The sequence below is a fragment of the Sciurus carolinensis genome, chromosome 7 (assembly GCF_902686445.1).
Source record: "Sciurus carolinensis chromosome 7, mSciCar1.2, whole genome shotgun sequence".
NCBI lineage: Eukaryota > Metazoa > Chordata > Mammalia > Rodentia > Sciuridae > Sciurus > Sciurus carolinensis.
Window position 1 is genome coordinate 691,383 of NC_062219.1, and position 20,242 is coordinate 711,624.

Sequence of the window (20,242 nt, forward strand, 5' to 3'; positions counted from 1 at the left end):
GGCGGCGGCGGCCGGGACCAGGCGGCGGCGGCGGCGGCGGCGGCGGCGCGGGGCGCTGGGGCTGATGGCGGCGGCGGCCGGGCCCGGGGCGGCGCTGTCCCCGCGGCCGTGCGACAGCGACCCGGCCACTCCCGGCGCGCAGTCCCCGAAGGTGAGGAGGCGGCGGCGGGGCCCAGCGCGGGCGGCGGGCCGGGGCAGGGCCGCGCTCCGGGTGGGGACGCGGGGGCGGCGCGGCTGGGGCGGGGGGCGGGGGCGGTGGCCGGGAGTTTGGGAGGCCGGAGGCCCCGGGCCAGGGCGCAGGCCTCGCGCCGCCCGAGCAACAAGTGCGCGCCTGGGCCCCGCCGCCCGGGCGGCGTCCTGGGCCGGCCGGGCCTTCCCCGCAGGACCCTGGCCCGGGGGGCTGCCGGGGGCCATTTGAAAGCTTGGGACGAGGAGCAAAGAGACGGGGCGAAAGGGCTGGAGGGCGCCGGACCCCGCGCACAGACGCAGGTCGTACGGGAACTTTTTAGGAACTTTGCGCCCTTCTCGGGGGGTATAGGGGACTCGGTGTTTTCAGTCACAGACAGAAGGGGAGAAACACGGGGACGAAGTGAATATCACCCGCGAACGCACTTCGTTCCTAAAGTTCGTTTAGTAGTTTGGGACAGAAAGTTGTCGGGGAGGAATGACTTTATAAACTTCCAAACTTGCGGGAAAAGTTGGGAGTTCAAAGACAAGTGAATGGCTGAGCTCCAACTCTCCCTGGAAAAGACTGGGAAGTGGAGCCCCTGAGCTCCTGCTCTCCCTGGAAAAGACTGGGAAGTGGAGTCCCTGAGCTCCTGCTCTCCCTGGAAAAGACTGGGAAGTGGAGCCCCTGAGCTCCTGCTCTCCCCGGAAAAGACTGGGAAGTGGAGTCCCTGAGCTCCTGCTCTCCCTGGAAAAGACTGGGAAGTGGAGCCCCTGAGCTCCTGCTCTCCCCGGAAAAGACTGGGAAGTGGAGTCCCTGAGCTCCTGCTCTCCCTGGAATGTTAGCAGCATCGATAGTGGAAACCCTCTTGGTAGTCTGAGAGGGTCCTGCCCTGTGGCTCTTCCTGTTCCAGGGATCTTCCAGGCAAAAGGATCAAGACCTATTTTTGAAAGTTTCTCAAGGGCCCCACCTTTGAGAGCAACTAGTTGTTAAGCCTTAGTATACATCACTCTGCCTTCAGAATCTGATGCCAGGCCTCTGACCCTTGGTGGGCACGTAGCCAGCACTTCCTGAATGCAAGTCTTACCTCTGGAGTCTTACCTGAAGGGTTTGATGAATAGGAGCTCATGTGGTCCAAAGGTGGAGCCCACCCATAACTCTGGAATGCAAATATCTAATTTTGTACATTCATGATTTTTTAAAACAAATACTTATTTATCAGTATCATGGTTACAAATAAATTCTTGTAGTTTAATCTCAATCCATTGTGTGTTGAGAAAGACTGCAGTGTCTCTCTGCAGTCAAAAAGGCCAGCTGACCATGTTTACCTTATGTAATTTTGTATTTGCCTAGATTTCTTAGAAGTAAATTTAAAGTAGTTTGTATAGTGTATCAAATTATGGTTTCAGCTCTTTCGAGGTTTCTATGTTTTGTGTTTGTCTGTTTTTGAGTGGATTTTTTAGTCCAACACAGGAAAATAAGCATGTTGACATCAACATCCTTGAAGGTAGACTGGGAGGTGGCTGTGTGGTAGAGTACCAGTTCAGCATGTGGGAGGGTCAGGGTTCCATCCCCAGCATCAACATCTCTCACTCACACACACACAACCCAGCAGAAGCAAGAAAGAAGATCGTTAATCCTTAAAAGTGCTCAGAGACATTTGAATGCTTCGAATGAATTATAGCTGGACTATTGAATATGAAGCGTTGCAGTTGTGATGCCACTTGATGTAAATTTTGGGAAAATGGATTTAGATTCTTCTCCAGTTCTACTTGGCTGGGAATCTTAAAGGGAATATTCAGGCTGTTTAACTGAATGCTTATTTTATGAGAACTGAAGAAGACACTGAGAAGAGATTTTGTGAATTCCTGCCCACCGGAAACATTTGAGACTTATCATCATAATCATACTTCTAACCAACATTTATCAGACGGTTATCTGCTCCTCCTTGCTTTACGTTTCTTATAGGTGTTAACTCATTAAATCCTTGCATTGGCCACACAATAGGAGACCTATTATTGCCCTAGAATCTTGGAGAGCTCACAGAAAAAAGTCACCCTGGGAGAGGGTGCAGCCTGGTGAGATGCCTTGGGCAGGCTCCTCTGGCGTACCTGACTACTGTTCCTGCCTTCTGGTTTTCTTTTGCGGGAGGATTTTCAATTTTCAAATTAACAAGAGGATTATGGTGTTTAACAGTTAGAAGCTACTTTACTTTGGGGGGGGGGAGTTGATTTGTAGACCTCACATCTTGGCTAATATGAAAATAAATCAGTTTTCTAACATCTGATACCTCATTCATTCCCTTGATGGAATTGTTGAACGTAACACCTTGATATTATCAAATAATGTATTGCAGTAAAAATATATAAGCAGCTCCTTTTTGAATATGGGTATATTGGTATATGATTGATGGTGCTTATTAGAATGTATTTTTGTTGAATTTTTGCAATGTAAGGAAAATGTGGTTAGGACTCAATGTATTTTTAGTCTTCTCTCCTTTTCACAAGAATGCAAGTGCTTAAAGCTGTTGATTAGAATGGTCATGTGGGCCAGTTCTAAGTTGAATTAAATGCTGTCCCCAGAGTGAGTAGGAGCATGAACTTCAGCTTCCGAGTGATGCAGCAGTTGACCTCAGCTGGTAAAGAAAGTGAGAGCAGAGCTAAAGTTACAGGTTAACGGAAAACTTCCTTATTTTATTTGGTTTAATGATCAGTTGTTAGTTTTCTTCTTATGCCATATTATGTCTCTTTTAGTTACAATGGGAAATTAATATTTGTTGTAACCAGTTGTCCTTGGGAAGCCTTTCACCTGATGAGACTCTGCAAACCTGGGAAGATAAGTTATTTTTATTTACATTCCATCTCTTATTCATTATTATTTTTGACTCTTTTAAATGTATAGGATGATAATGAAGATAATTCCAATGATGGGACCCAACCATCCAAAAGGAGGCGAATGGGCTCGGGAGACAGCTCGAGGAGCTGTGAGACTTCAAGCCAGGACCTGGGGTACTGCCGCTCTGCCGCTCAGTGTCGTGAGGTTTCTCGTTTGTGTCGGTGCTTTCTTACTCTCTCCCCCAGCCCCAGCTCTGGCAAAAAAAAAGTTCTTAAAAAACTGTAGAATATTTTTTTCTGTTTAACTATGTAACTCCACAGTTTTTTTTTTTGCTAATGAATGCACTTAAAAATTATGGTAAAATATATAAATACATAAAATTCATCATTTTAATTCTTTTTAAGTGGACAGATAAGTGGCATTAATTTCATTTGCAACGTTGTGCAACCGTCATACTATCATTTCCATGGTTTTTAGAATCTTGCAAACAAGCAGAAACTCCCATTCTTCCCTTCCGCCAGCCCCTGCTGTTGCCGTTTTGCTTTCTTTCCCTGTGAATATGATGACTCTAGATACCTCATAGAAGGGGAGCTGTACAATTTTTGTTCTTGTTTGTGTGAATTTTTCACTGCGTGTTATGCCTCCAAGGTCCGTCCATCTGTTGCATATGCCAGCAGTTTCCGTTTTGAGTTGGAAGAATATTTCATTGTGTGCATGTGCCCCCGCATTTTATTTACTCATATGTTGGTGGACCTTTGGGTCGTTGTCCCCTGTGGTTGGGGAGGATAGTGCTACACTAGCATTCAGAGTCCCTGTTTTTATTGATGTGGGATGCATGCCTAGGAGGGGAATAGCTGGGATCCTGTGGTAATTCTGCATTTAGCTTTTTGAGGGACTGTCAGACACTCCCACCGTGGCAAAGCTTTCTGCATTCCTCCCAGCAGTGCCGTCTCCTGTTTCTTCACATCCTTTCAATTTTGTTATTCTCTCTTTTTTAGTAATAGTCATCCTAAAAAGTGTGAAGTGAGAATCTTATCGTGATGTTGACTTGCATTTCCATGGTGACCAGTGAAGTTGAGCCTCTTTTCATGTGCTTAGTGTCCATTTCCAACTTTGGAGAAATATTCTTTGTCTAATTTTATTTGGGTCACTTTTTATGGCTGAATTTCAGGAGTTTTCTTTTTTTTGTAATGCATTCTGGATATTAATCCCTTATCAGATAAGTGTCCAAATTTTCTTTTTTTTTCTGCCTTCTGGGCTTGGTGTCTTATCTAAGAACCCATTGCCACATCAGAGTTCTCCGTCTTGAGTTGCTGAGGTGTTGGTGCGAGTGGTAGAGGTGGGTCGGCTTCACACTGCTGCAGGTAGCGTCCCTGCCCACTCAGCTCTGGGAGTGCTGTTTTCTCGGGGTGCTGTTTAAATGGATAGATGCTGTCGACAGCGTTCCTGTCCTCCCCTCAGGCAGAAGCCAGATGGCCCTGATCCTGAGAGAGAATGCCGTGCGCTGGAACTTCAAACTAAGTGCATTCTTTGCTTCTGGGTTTGTGGAGTATATACGAGAATGATCATGGTTAATAGTTCACTTCATTAAGAAATAGGTACTCAAGGTTCTGCCCTCCCAGCTGTGGTGGCTCATTGAGCAGCAGACCAGAGCCAGAAGTTGCTTCTTTGTGTGAATGAAGTGCTTGTACTGAGTGTGAAGCTGGAAAGACTGAATTCAGGTCCCATAGCTCTGCCTTGCTTCATCGTCTATTTGGCTGGAAGTGCTTTTGTTCTTAGCATTTGTGTGTTGGCTCTTGTGACACAGAAAGTATTACTTTCAGTGTGTCTTTTTGATGTGATATTCCACATGATTGTTTTGTAATTTTCTTTTATAAATACGAAATAAAGTTATAACAAGAATTTAAGTATTTAAATAGTTTTAAAATGGCCTCAAAAATGTAGGTGATCAAAATCTAGTAGAAGGCACACTTAAGGCGTGATGTGTTTCTGTGCTCAGCTTCAGTTACTATCCAGCTGAAAATCTGATAGAGTACAAATGGCCCCCTGATGAAACCGGAGAGTACTACATGCTTCAGGAGCAAGTCAGCGAGTACCTGGGCGTGACCTCCTTCAAGCGGAAATATCCAGGTACTTCAGCCTCAGTGTGTGCGGCGGATTAGTCCAGCTGTCAGGTGGTAGCACTCCTGTGCGCAGCTGCCAGGCTCTGGGTCCTGGCCAGTGGTTGCTGCAGGGGCCTTGAGTTGCTCAGGGGCCTCGTGGTGCACTTTGCCCCGAGCTCTGGCCCAGCCTCCTGTGACATGGCCTGTGTTCTCGCTTGCTGACTCTCAGTTGCTGCTGCTGTCATTCAGTATCGCTCTCCACTCTTGATGCCTTCTGAAGTCTCGTAAACTGGTTGAAAGGCAAAATGAGAAAGGTGAATCTCCTTTGGGAGGTTTTAGGAAAGATCATTTTGTAGTCTCCAGTTTTAGGTCCTTTCCCATTGCTCTGTGAGCTCAGGAGTACTGATAACGAGCAAGGCCACTTCTGGCCAACTGTGCTCATGCAGCTATTTTATGTTACCTGCTTCCTTTGGATTATTCTTTTTTCAGTTTCATTTTAACTTCCTTGAATTCATAGGATTCCCTTGATAAATCTTGGAATATGTAATATGAAAATTTTTTAAAAATCCAAGTTTTTTAAGCTAATAAGAGTTTTACCAATGCATGATATGTCACTATTTTTAATTATCTTTTTGTTCTTTTCTTGGAGATTTAGAGAGACGAGATCTGTCTCACAAGGAGAAGCTCTACCTGAGAGAGCTGAACGTCATCACAGAGACTCAGTGCACCTTAGGTAACGAAGACTCCATGTGAATTTCCCAGCTGAGCGTTCAGAGGTGGTTGTGGATGAGAGGTCATCTCCTTCCTCATCTGTTCTACAAGACTAATAAAATATGCTGGGCTATTTAAATCCTGAATTATTTACTTTATTTTTGATTATTAAAATGTAAAAGAGAATGAAGTTTATATTTTATATCAATATATTTATCAATATATTTTTCTTTCTTTCTTTCTTTTTTTTTTTTTTTGGTGCTAGGGATCGAACCCAGGGCCTTGTGCTTACAAGGCAAGCACTCTACCGACTGAGCTATCTCCCCAACCCCTATTTTTCTGATAATAGAAATTTTCACAGAACTTTCAAAGTATTATGTGTAAAATATGTGATTTTTAGAAAAAGTATAGATCCTTCTCTATTTTTTGGGAATTGAACCAATACATTCTTAGCTCTTAACAGGCACTTTTGGCTGCATTTTTAGTTCAGTGTGCTTATCCACCTGCTGTTATTTGTAGTTTTCTTTTCATGAGCCTTTTTTTGTAACATGGCTACTTTTTAATGTAATGTAAATTTGTGGGAGTTCATTTTAGCAATTGGTAACAATCTGATACTCTGAGTTTTGAAAATTATCTTCATAATTATAAAATTACGTACATTGAGGTGCTGCTGAGACTTTTGAAATTTGACTTGAATTGATTGTATATATGTAGTATATGGAATTTGACCTTTTTTTATACCTCTTATGTCCTGTGTTGGTGGTGGTTTGTGTTCATCATCGTTTAACAGTCATTTTAAGTAAAGGAATATATGTTTATAATACACAAATTAAGAGAAATTCATTTGGTGAAAAAGTTGGCTTATCTTTGCAAGATAATTGTTCTTTTTAATTGTTTGATTTTTTTTGTTGTAAATTAAGTTTTATTATTTTCAAATGTATCACAATATTTTGCTTTAACTATTTTAAAAACTTTTAAATGTAGTTTGAAGGATAAGTTAATTTCAAACAGTGGTTTTTGTCCACCAAGCCTTAAAGGAGCTTTTTTCACTTAACTTTGTGATAGGTTTAACAGCATTGCGCAGTGATGAAGTGATTGATTTAATGATAAAAGAATATCCAGCCAAGCATGCCGAATATTCCGTCATTCTACAAGAGAAGGAACGTCAGCGAATTACAGATCATTACAAAGAATATTCTGTAAGTAATTGAGGGGCCTGGCATCTTTTATTTGGGTTTGGGATACTGACATTTTGTGAAGTTATTTGTGACTTCCAACTTCAGTCTTTTTATTTCAGCAAATGCAACAACAGAACACTCAGAAAGTTGAAGCCAGCAAAGTGCCTGAGTACATTAAGAAGGCTGCTAAAAAAGCAGCTGAGTTTAACAGCAACTTGAACCGGGAACGCATGGAAGAAAGAAGAGCTTACTTTGACCTGCAGACGCACGTAGGGGACTGAGATCTAGGAGCCCCAAGCCCAGCTCCTGCTCTCTATCGCTGTGGCTGTCTCCCCTTTGTTATCATGACTTTTTGGTACCAGCTCTGTGTCCTTTCCTCACTAGAAAATAAGATATTCATGACTTTTTGGTACCAGCTCTGTGTCCTTTCCTCACTAGAAAATAAGATATGATTGTAACGATGCTCAGCTTGCTTTTTTGCGGGGGTGAGGTCTCTTGCCTTAGGGCTGGTGCTCTGTTGAATAGCAACATAGTGCACTTGCTGTGCCCCAGGCGATGGCGAGAGCGCTCCATAGCAGTTCATCTAATGCTCTCAGTGAACCACCAGAGGTTCCACTGTTGTGAGTCATTGCATGGAGGAGGAGGTTGAGCTTCAGAGAGGTTTTATAGGCTGCCCAGGTCACTGCTGTTGTGTGGTCAGCAAGACACCTCCTGCCTTTCTTCAGAAACTGCTCTGGTGAACAGGCAGACAAGATGCTCACATTGTCCCTTGGGTCATACCTCTCATTGTCACTTAAACCTAGGTTCCTTTGTGGGGTGGGGGATGCATGCAGTGACTGGCACTTGGGGCTGCTTTTCCTGGAGCCTGGGTTCCTGTTGTGGAATCAGTTTTGCATTTCTGTGTCGACCCAGGTTATCCAGGTTCCTCAAGGGAAGTACAGAGTATTGCCGACAGAGCGGACAAAGGTCAGTTCTTACCCCGTGGCGCTCATCCCCGGACAGTTCCAGGAGTATTACAAGAGGTACTTCGGGAGTTTTCATCACCATGGGCTTCAGACCCTAATGATTTTGGGGTTTGCAAATAGCGCTGTAAGATGGTGTGTGGGGTTTGTGTCAGTCTTCTCCGTCCTCCCTGGCTCTGTGGTGGAGAATCCATCAGCTGGAGTCTGAACACTGCCAGAGTCCCCACTCGTCCCACATGGGTTTGTCACAAACAGTGCCAAGGTTCTGTAGCACTTGTGGCTGAAGCTGAGGTCCGTGCGTGGCAGCAGTGGTAGCGCCAGGAGCCTTGTTGGAGAGGCAGACTTTGAGCCCAGCTGTGCTCCCTGCTCAGTCTGCGTGTAAGGCACCCACATGGTTCACACGCAGGTTACTTTGAGAAGCACTGACTCAGACTGCAGAGGAGGTCAGAGAAGGAGCAGAGTGGCTGCCAGGGCAGCATCTACACGCGGGTACCCTCCGTGTTACTGATTGGGCCTGGTTGCTGCCGCCAGTCTGCCCGCCAGGCACGCAGCGTATTCCCTGTTCCCAGGCTGAGTGGAACCTCAGTACCACCACCACCAGCACTTGGCTCAGGGCTTCACTGTGGTTCAAGTCTCGGCTTTTCCTTCAGCTTTAACCTTACCATAAAACGATCTTAGGAACAGAGGGTGTTTGTTGGAGAGTAGAATCTAAAATAGAGGATATGCTCCAACTTGAAAGTCAAAGTCTTGGGCAGAAATTTTAATTTTCAAATTTTTTTTTTTTTTTTGAGAGGTTCAACCAATCTTTAGAAGTTGTGTGCCCGTCTGCCAACCCCTTGGCCTTTGGTGTGCTGTTTTAGTTGAAGGAGGCGCTGGTCCATGCATGAGGTTTCTCCCGAGGGTGGGACAGAGGCGTCCCTGAATATTGACAGCCAGCCGGGTGCTGTCCACTGTAGAGAAGGGTGCAGTCTAGCTTCAGAGAGAAGTGCAGGAGCACAGGCTACACCGGTGTGAGGCGAGGTGCTCCTGCAGGTGCTTCTTACTCTGCGTTCCCAGCCCTATTCCCACTATCGGAGGGCCTGAGTTTGTGCAGTGTGCCTGTCACTCCAGGAGGGAGGCTGCGGCAGGGTGCAGAGGGGTGTGAAAGGGCCAGGCCCGGGGCTGCCTCCTGCCATGCCTTCTCTGCCTTCTGGTGCCCAGGCCAGGGCGCTGGCTCCCTGCTGTGTCCTCTGTGCCCTCTTGTGCCCAGGCCAGGGCGCTGCCTCCCCTCTGTGCCTTCTCTGCCCTCTTGTGCCCAGGCCAGGGTGCTGGCTCCCTGCTGTGTCCTCTGTGCCCTCTTGTGCCCAGGCCAGGGCGCTGCCTCCCTGCTGTGCCTTCTCTGCCCTCTAGTGCCCAGGCCAGGGTGCTGGCTCCCTGCTGTGTCCTCTGTGCCCTCTTGTGCCCAGGCCCGGGGCTGCCTCCCTGCTGTGCCATCTCTGCCCTCTTGTGCCCAGGCCAGGGTGCTGGCTCCCCGCTGTGCCATCTCTGCCCTCTTGTGCCCAGGCCCGGGGCTGCCTCCCTGCTGTGCCATCTCTGCCCTCTTGTGCCCAGGCCCGGGGCTGCCTCCCTGCTGTGTCCTCTGTGCCCTCTTGTGCCCAGGCCAGGGTGCTGCCTCCCTGCTGTGTCCTCTGTGCCCTCTTGTGCCCAGGCCAGGGTGCTGGCTCCCCGCTGTGCCATCTCTGCCCTCTTGTGCCCAGGCCCGGGGCTGCCTCCCTGCTGTGCCATCTCTGCCCTCTTGTGCCCAGGCCCGGGGCTGCCTCCCTGCTGTGTCCTCTGTGCCCTCTTGTGCCCAGGCCCGGGGCTGCCTCCCTGCTGTGTCCTCTGTGCCCTCTTGTGCCCAGGCCAGGGTGCTGCCTCCCTGCTGTGTCCTCTGTGCCCTCTTGTGCCCAGGCCAGGGTGCTGCTTCCCTGCTGTGTCCTCTGTGCCCTCTTGTGCCCAGGCCAGGGTGCTGGCTCCCTGCTGTGCCTTCTCTGCCCTCTAGTGCCCAGGCCAGGGCGCTGCCTCCCCCCTGTGCCATCTCTGCCCTCTTGTGCCCAGGCCAGGGTGCTGGCTCCCTGCTGTGCCTTCTCTGCCCTCTAGTGCCCAGGCCAGGGTGCTGGCTCCCTGCTGTGTCCTCTGTGCCCTCTTGTGCCCAGGCCAGGGCGCTGCCTCCCCGCTGTGTCCTCTTATTTTTGTATGTTTTCATTTGGCGAGGGTAAAGGGGAGAGACGTTACCTTTTTATAATAAGAATCAAATGCATATTCACTCAGCAACTTAGGGAGGCTGTGTCTCAATGAAAAAAATACAAAGGACCGAAGATGTGGCTCAGTGGGTACTTAAAAAAAAAAGAATCAAATGCATATTCTACATGATTAGTGAAAAATTGTAAAAATATCAGGTTTCTTATTTATTACCCCAACATAATGATGAAAATGAAAGAATAATTATTTCTGATCATTTTCAAAGGTATTAAATTGAGAAGCTTCAGGCTGTTTTTACAGCTCTAAGTCTCTCTCATTGTAATGGAGCCGTGAAAGCACTCTCTGCACTTAGGTACTCGCCAGATGAACTTCGGTACTTGCCACTGAACACAGCGCTGTACGAGCCCCCACTGGACCCTGAACTCCCTGCCCTGGATAGTGACGGTGACTCGGATGATGCTGAAGATGGTCGAGGTGACGAGAAACGGAAAAATAAAGGCACCTCGGTAGGAGTGCTTGTCTGTGCACGTGTGTTGGCTGCTCTCGTGGGATGTGCAATTGACCTGTGCACCATGCTCTTCTTGAGAAGGACAGTTGCATGACTTCCTGAGAGCTTTATCAAGAAACTCCATCATGGGTCGAGGCAGGTGTGCTGCGTGTGGCTAAGTCTTACCTCCACTGTCCTCCTCTCTGGTCAGGTGGAGCAGCGAGCGGGAGTTTACTGTCTTGGTTTGGGAGCACATCAGCCGAGCTACTGCTTCCTGGCTGGCTAGGGGAAGATGTTGCATTTTCCACTACGTTGTGCTGTTCGTTGGGGTCTGCATGACTCTGTCACAGTGAAATGCAGTGGCAAGATGGTGGGATGTTGGCGTACTATGGATATGGGCAGTGGGCGCTGTGGACAGAGGATGCGGGCAGTATGCATGCTATGGATGGTGGATGTGGGAAGTGGGTGCATCGTGGTCGTGGGAGGTGGTGGGCCGTGGACATGCGAGGTGGTGGGCTATGGATGTGGGAGGTAGGTGTGCTGAGGACATGGGAGGTAGGTGTGCTGAGGATGTGGGAGGTGGTGGGCTGTGGACGTGGGAGGTAGGTGTGCTGTGGACGTCGGAGGTGGTGGGCTGTGGACGTGGGAGGTAGGTGTGCTGAGGATGTGGGAGGTAGGTGTGCTGTGGACGTGGGAGGTGGTGGGCTGTGGACGTGGGAGGTGGTGGGCTGTGGACGTGGGAGGTAGGTGTGCTGAGGACGTGGGAGGTGGTGTGCTGTGGACGTCGGAGGTGGTGGGCTGTGGACGTGGGAGGTAGGTGTGCTGAGGACGTGGGAGGTGGTGGGCTGTGGACGTCGGAGGTGGTGGGCTGTGGACGTGGGAGGTAGGTGTGCTGAGGATGTGGGAGGTGGTGGGCTGTGGACGTGGGAGGTGGTGGGCTGTGGACGTCGGAGGTGGTGGGCTGAGGACGTGGGAGGTGGTGGGCTGTGGACGTGGGAGGTAGGTGTGCTGAGGACGTCGGAGGTGGTGGGCTGTGGACGTGGGAGGTAGGTGTGCTGAGGATGTGGGAGGTGGTGGGCTGTGGACGTGGGAGGTAGGTGTGCTGTGGACGTGGGAGGTAGGTGTGCTGAGGACGTGGGAGGTGGTGGGCTGTGGACGTGGGAGGTAGGTGTGCTGAGGACGTGGGAGGTAGGTGTGCTGAGGACGTGGGAGGTGGTGTGCTGAGGACGTGGGAGGTAGGTGTGCTGAGGACGTGGGAGGTGGTGGGTTATGGGCAATGGAGGTAGGTGTGCTGTGGACGTGGGAGGTTGTGGGCTGTGGACGTGGGAGGTGGTGGACTGTGGGCATGGGAGGTGGTGGGCTGTGGGCATGGGAGGTGGGTGCATTGTGGAGTGGGGAGATTGGTGCCTGGGAGGGTGTGGGAAGTGATGCCTGTGGAGGTGAAGGTGAGCAGCACTCCAGCAGTGGTTCAGGTTTCATGCATTGTGGTGCGGGCTCTGGTTTTCCTCAGAAGTGAGTGCCCTTTAAGTAGCTCACCACCTCAGACTGCACACCCAGATGGGCAGCCTGGACCTAGGAGAACGCTGCCACTGAGTGGCCGTGTATCCCGACACCAGCACCCTCTGAAATGTTTAGTCATCCATGTCACATAAGACATGGCCCTGCCCGAGTCTCGAGCTGGTGCTGCCAGGAGGGGAGCTGTGTAGGGCTAGGTGGCGAGGCGGGGGAGTGTCCGTCAGTCCAGCATTTGGGGACGTATTTTGACCTCATGGTGATACTTCTAAGTTGCATAGAATTTGATCTAGCAGATTTGCTAAGAGAATTCATTCTAAGGACTTAATCAGATGCTGGCAAAATTTAATTGAAAAAAGCTGTTGATTTGAGTGTTAACAGTGTTCTCATAGTGGAATTAGAGGTCAGTGTTAGTGTTCACTGTCGGTGCTATTACATTTACAGGAAAAGGCAGTTCAGAGAATAAGCAGTGACAGAAAATGTACGTGGTGCTTTACAGATGTGTCCAAGCCTACGTGCACGTTGCTGCAGAATAATCTAGTTTGTGTTTAAGAAAGTGCAGGCACATTATAAGGGTAGGTGTGTGTGTCAGAGAGAACCTGGGTATCTGCAGGATGTAGACACCAGAAACGTGAGGAGACACACTCACAAACCCTGCCACTTCCTCAAGGGGCTTAATAGGTGGCTATGGATAGCCTCAACTTTTCATTTTTAATCTCATAATTTATATGAACACAACATTGTAAGAAAATCTTAAATTATGAAATGAAGTAAATGATCAGATGTTGAGGTCTTAAACTTTGAACATGTAAAATATGTCAGATACTATTATAGATTGTTGGGATTTAGGCCCTGCATAATTAAACTTTTGAAAACACGTGTATTTGAAGGACTTTCTGAATAACCTCTGCGATTCAGTTAAAACACCTTCACTTATTTGTAACCATACGAAATAAATATGGTCCATGGTCCCTTGTGATAAGAGAAATGATGATGTGTGTTGGTGCAGTGATAGCAGAAGGCAGCGATTCTGCTCTGGGTGACTTGAGTCAGGAAGCAGAGCTGAATCAGGCACTGACTGGCAAGCATGGCCTTAGCTTTAAATGTTTTTTTAAAATGATTTAAATGATTTTTAAATGATTTAAATGAAGGATTTTTTGGTACTGGGGTTGCACCTATGGGCACTCAACCACTGAGCCACATCCCCAGCCCTTTTTATATTTTATTTAGAGACAGGGCCTCACTGAGTTGCTGAGGCTGTCTTTGAACTCCTGATCTTCCTGCCCCAGCCTCTGGCATTACTGGTGTGTGCCACCACACATGGCCATGAATAAGTAATTTTTAACATGATGCATTTCAGTCTCACCGGAGACAGGTTTCCTGTATACAGAATGATCTTTATACTTTTCAAACATCGAAACATATTTTCCATGATTTTAACTCAGATCGAAATTCAGATCTGTCTTGATTCCAAGGGACCTTGTTTCTGCCTCTTGCGCTGCAGGACAGCTCCTCGGGCAACGTGTCTGAAGGGGAGAGTCCCCCTGACAGCCAGGAGGACGCCTTCCAGGGAAGACAGAAGTCAAGAGACAAAGCTGCCACTCCAAGGAAAGATGGCTCCAAGCGTTCTGTTCTGTCCAAGTCAGTTCCTGGGTACAAGGTAGAAGAAAAAAGCCCCTGACGCGGCTTCCTTACTGACCAGCCTCTCCCTTGAAGCGTGTTAGCTCTGCGCCTCTCGACCCGGAGCTCCTGCTTGCTGCAGCTCACTCCTGTCCTTGGTGTGCCTTCTGCCGCTTTCTTTTTGCTTCACCTCCCTGGTGGCTTTCCTGTCACTTTGGCTATGGTTTTAGCTTCTGTTTTCTGTGTATGTACAATTTATGAGTCTCTTCCTTTTAAATAGCAACCAGGCAAGTATGGGTTCTTAAAACGTTACGTCACATGGGGAACTTGATGCTTTCTTCCGTGGAGGAAGGTGTGCTTCCCGACACCTCAGACCTGGTGGTTGTAGAGCAGAGCCTGCGAGCTGGGAGCCAGGGTGGCACATGCACCGGTGCCTCTGTGCAGTGCCTTTAAGAAAGATGGGGCTTGGTCTGGGGTCACGGGGCCAACTGCCCATCTGATAACTCTGGGACAGAAAGCATATCTACTACTCACGTGGTGGCGATTTTTAGCATAACTTTGGCAGATAGCCGACATGATTTTAGATAAGGATTAGGACATATTTGTTTACTTTTTGCTCTGGTAAGGTGGCAGGTTGGCAGCAACTGTGATTCCTAGTGTTCTGTCTTCACAGGGGTCAGACGAGTGAGCAGCCTTACTTGATAGGGATGGGAGGACGCTGCACAGCCTTGCTGTGGATGGTGGTGGAAGTGCACGGTTCTTTTTGTTGGAATGTATTGGAATATGCATTCCATGATGGTCTGTGGAGGAGGATGGAAGGAAGTTTTAGGTCAGGCGATGAGAAGGTTTTGCTGAGTGAGGTGGTTAAACACCTTGTTGTATATCAGCATCGTGATTGTGTAAATCGCCCACGGGAGCAAGTGAAGTGAGCTGTTGGTCATCTTCCCCTCATCCAGAACACTTCCCAGCAGTTCATCTGCCTTTCTTTTCCTGAATTAAAAACAAAATAACCCTCCCAAATTAGCATATTTCATATTTTATTAGAAAATGTCTTTCTGTATTCAACTTAAAAATACATGTTTTTGCAGACTATGACAAGCAAATTTAAACTTTGTCCAGCGGGAGTTGCTTTCCAAGGGTGGCTTCAACAGGCTGCAGCTCTGTGATTTTTGTACTTGTTTTTACATATATAACTTTTCTAAGTTTTTTAAACTAAAGATTTTAAGTTAATCCTTAATGACTGAAAGCAAATGAACTCCAAAGATTAAACTTCAGAAACTTAATGAGTGAGCATGTGCTAATGGTCCAGGAGCTTCAAGTCTGAGTGGTGGCTGAAAGCACACGGTCCTTGCTTTTCAGCGTGAGTGGATCTTACAACAAGCCTGTCTGATCATGGGTTAAAAGAGAATATTGAAACAGATGTTTTCGTAGACTGAAAGTGAAGAACGATCCACGTTATCATTGATCTAATAGATAAGAAATTATATAGATTAATCTAAATTAACAGTACTCAAGGGAGTCTGATATGCAAACTACACATTTTATAATCTGAACATTTTTGGTACCAAAAATGTTTCAGGTATTTCAAAAGTGGGAACAGCTGGTGTCTAGACATTACATGTTAATGTGAACATGTTAATTAAAAGCTTAACCTCTCTCTGAAAAGTATTAATAAGCCAAGACGTGCCTAAATATGAGGGATTACAAGCTGATGCTCACACACAGACACCCAGGGTGGGGTGGGGTGAGAAGTGATAGTGCATCTGAGAGACCCATGAGTGCTCACTCGTAGTTTGTAGGACAGTATTGTCTGGGTTACATTAACCTGAGATTAAAGCATAACTGTTAGGATTCTGGGCTGTAAGTACATCATTAAAAATCTGTATTATATTAGTGCTACCGTGAGTGTCTCACTTATCTTTGGCTGTTTTTCAAGAAGGAAGATAAGTGTGTTGGGAGCCTTTTGTTTGAGATGCTGAGAACCGAGAGTGAGTGTTTTACTTTCCTTGTCATTGGTGAAACTCTGATGTCTTCCCAGTTTTTTGAAGTAGAACATAGAGTCTCTGTCAGACACGCAGGGTTCTGCCCGCGAGTCTTCAGGGAGTTCTCATGTTGCTTCCTTCTTTCTCCTTCCACCCTGCGATCCATGGGGGATGGCCATCTTCCCCACCTGCCATGGTCGCTCCACATGTGAAGTCCTGAGTCCAGGCCTGTGGCTTTGCAGAGAGCCCGATGCTGACCCACACTGGGAAAATGCTGCAGCACTCTGTCTTTCTCCCCTTCTCTGTCTCTTCCTCTTTCCATCAAGATGAGGACTATTGGGTGAGAAAAATTGTAAGTGGTTTAACAAAACGTGATCTGAACTTAGAAGTAAGCCTAGAACCTTCTTAGAGTTCCTTTTATCCCAGGCATTCATGTGTATCTTAATGATCGTAGAACTTGAATTGCTCTAGAATCGAGTGCCCAGCCTGGCGTTGTATCCTTCTGACTTGTTGTAAAGGTGCTCTAGGAGTTCTCCTTTCAGAATGTCATATAGTCACTTCCCCGACTCAGTGGAAGACGTGAGTGCTTGCTATACCGGCATCTAACTGAGAACTACCTGTGTTAAGTGCAGGTGTCTCTTCATTCAGCACAGGTACCATGACCCAGAGAGACTTCTCAGTTTTGGCGGATGGAGAGGCAGTGACAGATGGGATCACAGAAGTGCACTTAGAGCCGTCCTCACTGGGGTGCAGACACAGTGGGAAGGGTGTGCCAGGAGGGAAGGGCTCCGCAGAGGGCAGCTGCACTGCAGGACTCGAGTCGAGCATGCGGTTCTCATCCTTCTGTTGGGGGAGCAGGGTATGAAAATATATACGTAGGAGATGTAGAATAGTTAATGGTGACATTTTATATGTATGTTTAACTTCCGTGATATTTATTATTTTGTAGAGACATCTGTGATTGTTTAGAGTTATTGTTTTTATCATATTTATGTATAAGGTTGACTTTTTAAAATAAATAAGCCAAAAATTCTTTTTGAATGCCTCTGTCATCTTTTGCAAAGAAAGATAACTAAAAAAATAAAAACTGAAAAGAATTAAGAGCAAATTCTTCAGGCCTACCAGGATTTGAAGGTGGCAATGAGACATTTCAAAGCTGGAATATGTTATACAAAACTTGAGTTTTGTTTAGATTACTCTTTGGTGCAGTAACTTAGGAAAAGGATATACCAGATGGATTTGGCAGTGCTGGAATAAAGCAGAAATGTGACAATTCTACCTGAAACGGTCTCTTTTCCTGCCCCATTTCCGTCTTGGGCCCCACTTCTCTTCCCCTCCTGCCAGTTTTTGTGCATGAGTACAGCCTGGCCCTATAGTCACGGCCGTGCTGCTCAGGGCCCTCCGGTCCTCATGGTTTCACCTGAAGGGAACCCCTTTCCCTTTGTTCTTTCCCATTTGATGCCAAATAGCGTTTAAAGCCCAGGTGCTGTGCGTGTTTTTAGTCTGAGAGATGAGAGCTCACCAGATATGAGTATGTGTGTTTCTTAGGTGACAACTTTTCCGCTTATCTGAAACCGTGTCCTTCTGTTCTAGGCCTCAGAGCAAATGCTCTTGTCTGTTAGCATCAGCTCTTCTAATTATTAAATATGCAGAGAATGATCACAACTGTTTTCCACAGACATTTATGCATATGGTCATGTTTGAGACATCTTTCAACTAAAAATGTTAAAATATATATATATTTTTTTAAATATCAAGTTAAACTTTGGTAATGCCAGATATTTAAACAGCCAGTACATAAATTGCTTAAAACTCAGATTAATTTTCACGTATTGGTCATTTGGTGACGGGAATTTTCTCTTCCTTTTAATAGTGACATTTGACTTTGTGTTTTGTTTTTCCTTCCAGTTCATTATACAGACAGTACTGTGTACGTCTTAAGTGAAGGCTGCTACATTTAATCTTAACACGAGATTGTGCTGTTTACTAAATATTAAATGAATTCTAAGGCTTCATCAATACGCTGTTTTCTGTTCTGAGCAGACTCATGCCCAGTGATGTCTTTCACAAGGTCCTCAATAGCAAGTTCCCAAAAGTAAAGATAAGGCGATAAAGTAGCAGTCCCCTGAGCCCACAGTAAGCTCCTGCATGCATTTACAGTCCTCTTCTACCCTTCCAGCCAAAGGTCATTCCAAATGCTCTATGTGGGATTTGTCTGAAGGGTAAGGAGTCCAACAAGAAAGGAAAGGCTGAGTCACTCATACACTGCTCCCAGTGTGATAACAGTGGTAAGTACAGCGGCATCTTCTGAGATTCTAACCCCACCCTACTTGTTGCTTCAGAAACTAGAGTTTGTAGCTGTCAACTGGACCTCAGTCCATTGGTCATGCAGTAACAGGGTAACGGAGGCGTAGACAAGGTCGGGTGTTTTCTTCACTGTATTTTCGTGTTTTTGGTGGTTAAGCATTATAGCCATTGTTGGCAAGCACTGAGGCAGTCCAGTATTTTATGTGCCACATTAGTTAAAAACCCTTTGTGAAATGCTACTGTTGGTTTTGATTTAGGCCATCCTTCTTGCCTGGACATGACCATGGAGCTTGTTTCTATCATTAAGACCTACCCATGGCAGTGTATGGAGTGTAAGACATGCATTGTATGTGGACAGCCCCACCATGAAGAAGAAATGATGTTCTGTGATGTGTGTGACAGAGGTTATCATACTTTTTGTGTGGGCCTTGGTGCTATTCCATCAGGTAAAGATTGTAAAAAAAGCACATTATTTTTGGTGAGATTTTCCCAGCATCTTTTTAAGGCTGCTAGACACGATAGTGACATGAAGACCCTTCTGTCCAAACATGGTAGAAGCTGTGATCACCCAGGTCACGCCCACTTTCTTTTCATCGTTAGGCAAATACAACTAAAGGCCAAGTGTCAGAACACCTAGGCTGTTTGGAAGTACAGTTCAATATACAGAATGAGCTGGTGTTTTCTACTGAAATAGCTAAAGTACTTTAAGAGCATCAGTTTGCTTTAGTGCTTTGATTTTATTTTTATATGTCATCTATCTGGAAACTTAAGATTGCTTCGCCTTATACATTAGAACATATATCCATAAACTGAGGCATTGCGACAATTCCAGGTAACTTTAGAACACAGTCAGTTACAGTAATTGGACTAAAACATTACACAGGTAATTGTGTAACTTTAGAACTTATTTGCATAGTTAACACTGTATGATACTCTATAAAATATGTGCCTAGGTCTGTTTCCCAGGAACCACCGAGAAGCAACTTAAATAATTATTTGATGTTCTACAGAAATTCAGATCAAGTATATAGTGCAGCCTGTCCTGTAGTTAAAAACTGTTACAAATCGCCGTCAGCATAGTGCACCAGGACTTGACTTGAGAATGCTGTTGGAGCAGCCAAGAAAAAGGCTAATAAAAAGCCAAATTCTGTACCACATTTTGTATTAGAATTTGTATTATTGAGTTTTTAAAGTATGATAATGATTGCATTTCAGGAAAGATCCATGTCATTGTATAGCACCCTGCCCCCCAGCTTGCTGAATCTCACACAGCATTGGTTACACTGATCATCGTAAGGGATATTTACATCTTCCTATGTTTAGAGAACAGAGTAGTGCCCTTCTCACCCCAAATCTACCAGGGATTATCACTAGTGACAGCTAAGGAAGGAGACCTAAATGGTTTAATATTCAGTCCTATAAAAATAAAATTCCACTCTATATTAACTAACAATTTTTCTCCTAGGTCGCTGGATTTGTGACTGTTGTCAGCGAGCCCCCCCAACACCCAGGAAAGTGGGCAGAAGGGGGAAAAACAGCAAAGAGGGATAAAATGCTTTTTGGGGGCCCTAATGCATATGCACTGAAGTGGGATATTTGGTGCTGATTTATTTAAAACATTCTCATTTTTATGCCAATAAAAGATTTTTGAAATTAACTGAGCTTAAAATCTGCTAGTTGACTCATTTCATTATAAGATACTCTTAAACCCTTAAAGCTAATTATAGGTAGAAAACTGCTTCTATTCCAATTTTTTTTTTTATTTCAGTGCTTTGTCTTTCTCTAAAAAATTAAAGAGAAATACTTAGCAACTTAATTTGAAATATTTTAACTTTAGACTGAAAAATTACTGTTTTTATGGTGGTGCTTCTGGCCTGCCTTAAGTAGTATAACAGTTATTTAATAACCAAAGAACTTTAGTGATAGGAAGCCTGAAATGACAAATGGCCTGATAAGATTGGTGTGGGGGTGGGATGGGGGGGTTTTATAATTGTCATTAATTATATAATTGGCACAGAACAAAAAATGTGCAAATGACTGCCTTCCAGGAAATCCTGTTCCAATAGAAGACAACACATCCCTATTTGGGGCAGACTTGAGTCTTTAATCCATGCTCAGGGGAATTTAAATAAATCATTGCATTTCTGACTTGATTTTAGT

General features: G+C 46.1%; 1 protein-coding gene across 4 annotated transcripts; it reads left to right on the plus strand.

Annotated features, from left to right (window-relative positions):
• On the plus strand, positions 1-19,739 carry Phf10 (PHD finger protein 10). Of its 4 annotated transcripts, none has more exons than XM_047557534.1 (12): positions 1-151; positions 3,068-3,174; positions 5,001-5,131; positions 5,753-5,836; positions 6,880-7,013; positions 7,112-7,261; positions 7,905-8,014; positions 10,527-10,680; positions 13,678-13,833; positions 17,955-18,063; positions 18,340-18,528; positions 19,548-19,739. In XM_047557534.1, the coding sequence occupies exons 1-12, from the start codon at positions 65-67 to the stop codon at positions 19,631-19,633; spliced, it is 1,497 nt and encodes a 498-aa protein (XP_047413490.1). In that variant the 5' UTR covers positions 1-64; the 3' UTR covers positions 19,634-19,739. The 4 variants fall into 4 exon arrangements, with proteins under 4 accessions (XP_047413490.1, XP_047413491.1, XP_047413494.1 ...); XM_047557535.1 differs by having other exon boundaries at positions 5,759-5,836; XM_047557536.1 differs by lacking the exon at positions 1-151 and adding an exon at positions 312-489.
• The last annotated feature ends 503 nt before the right edge of the window (positions 19,740-20,242 follow it).

Excerpts from the sequence above, each read along its gene's own strand:
- Phf10 (XM_047557534.1), top strand. The coding sequence starts at position 65 with ATGGCGGCGGCGGCCGGGCCCGGGGCGGCGCTGTCCCCGCGGCCGTGC. Across the intron at positions 3,175-5,000 it reads ACTTCAAGCCAGGACCTGGG|CTTCAGTTACTATCCAGCTG; the intron begins GTACTGCCGCTC and ends TTCTGTGCTCAG. Across the intron at positions 5,837-6,879 it reads AGAGACTCAGTGCACCTTAG|GTTTAACAGCATTGCGCAGT; the intron begins GTAACGAAGACT and ends ACTTTGTGATAG.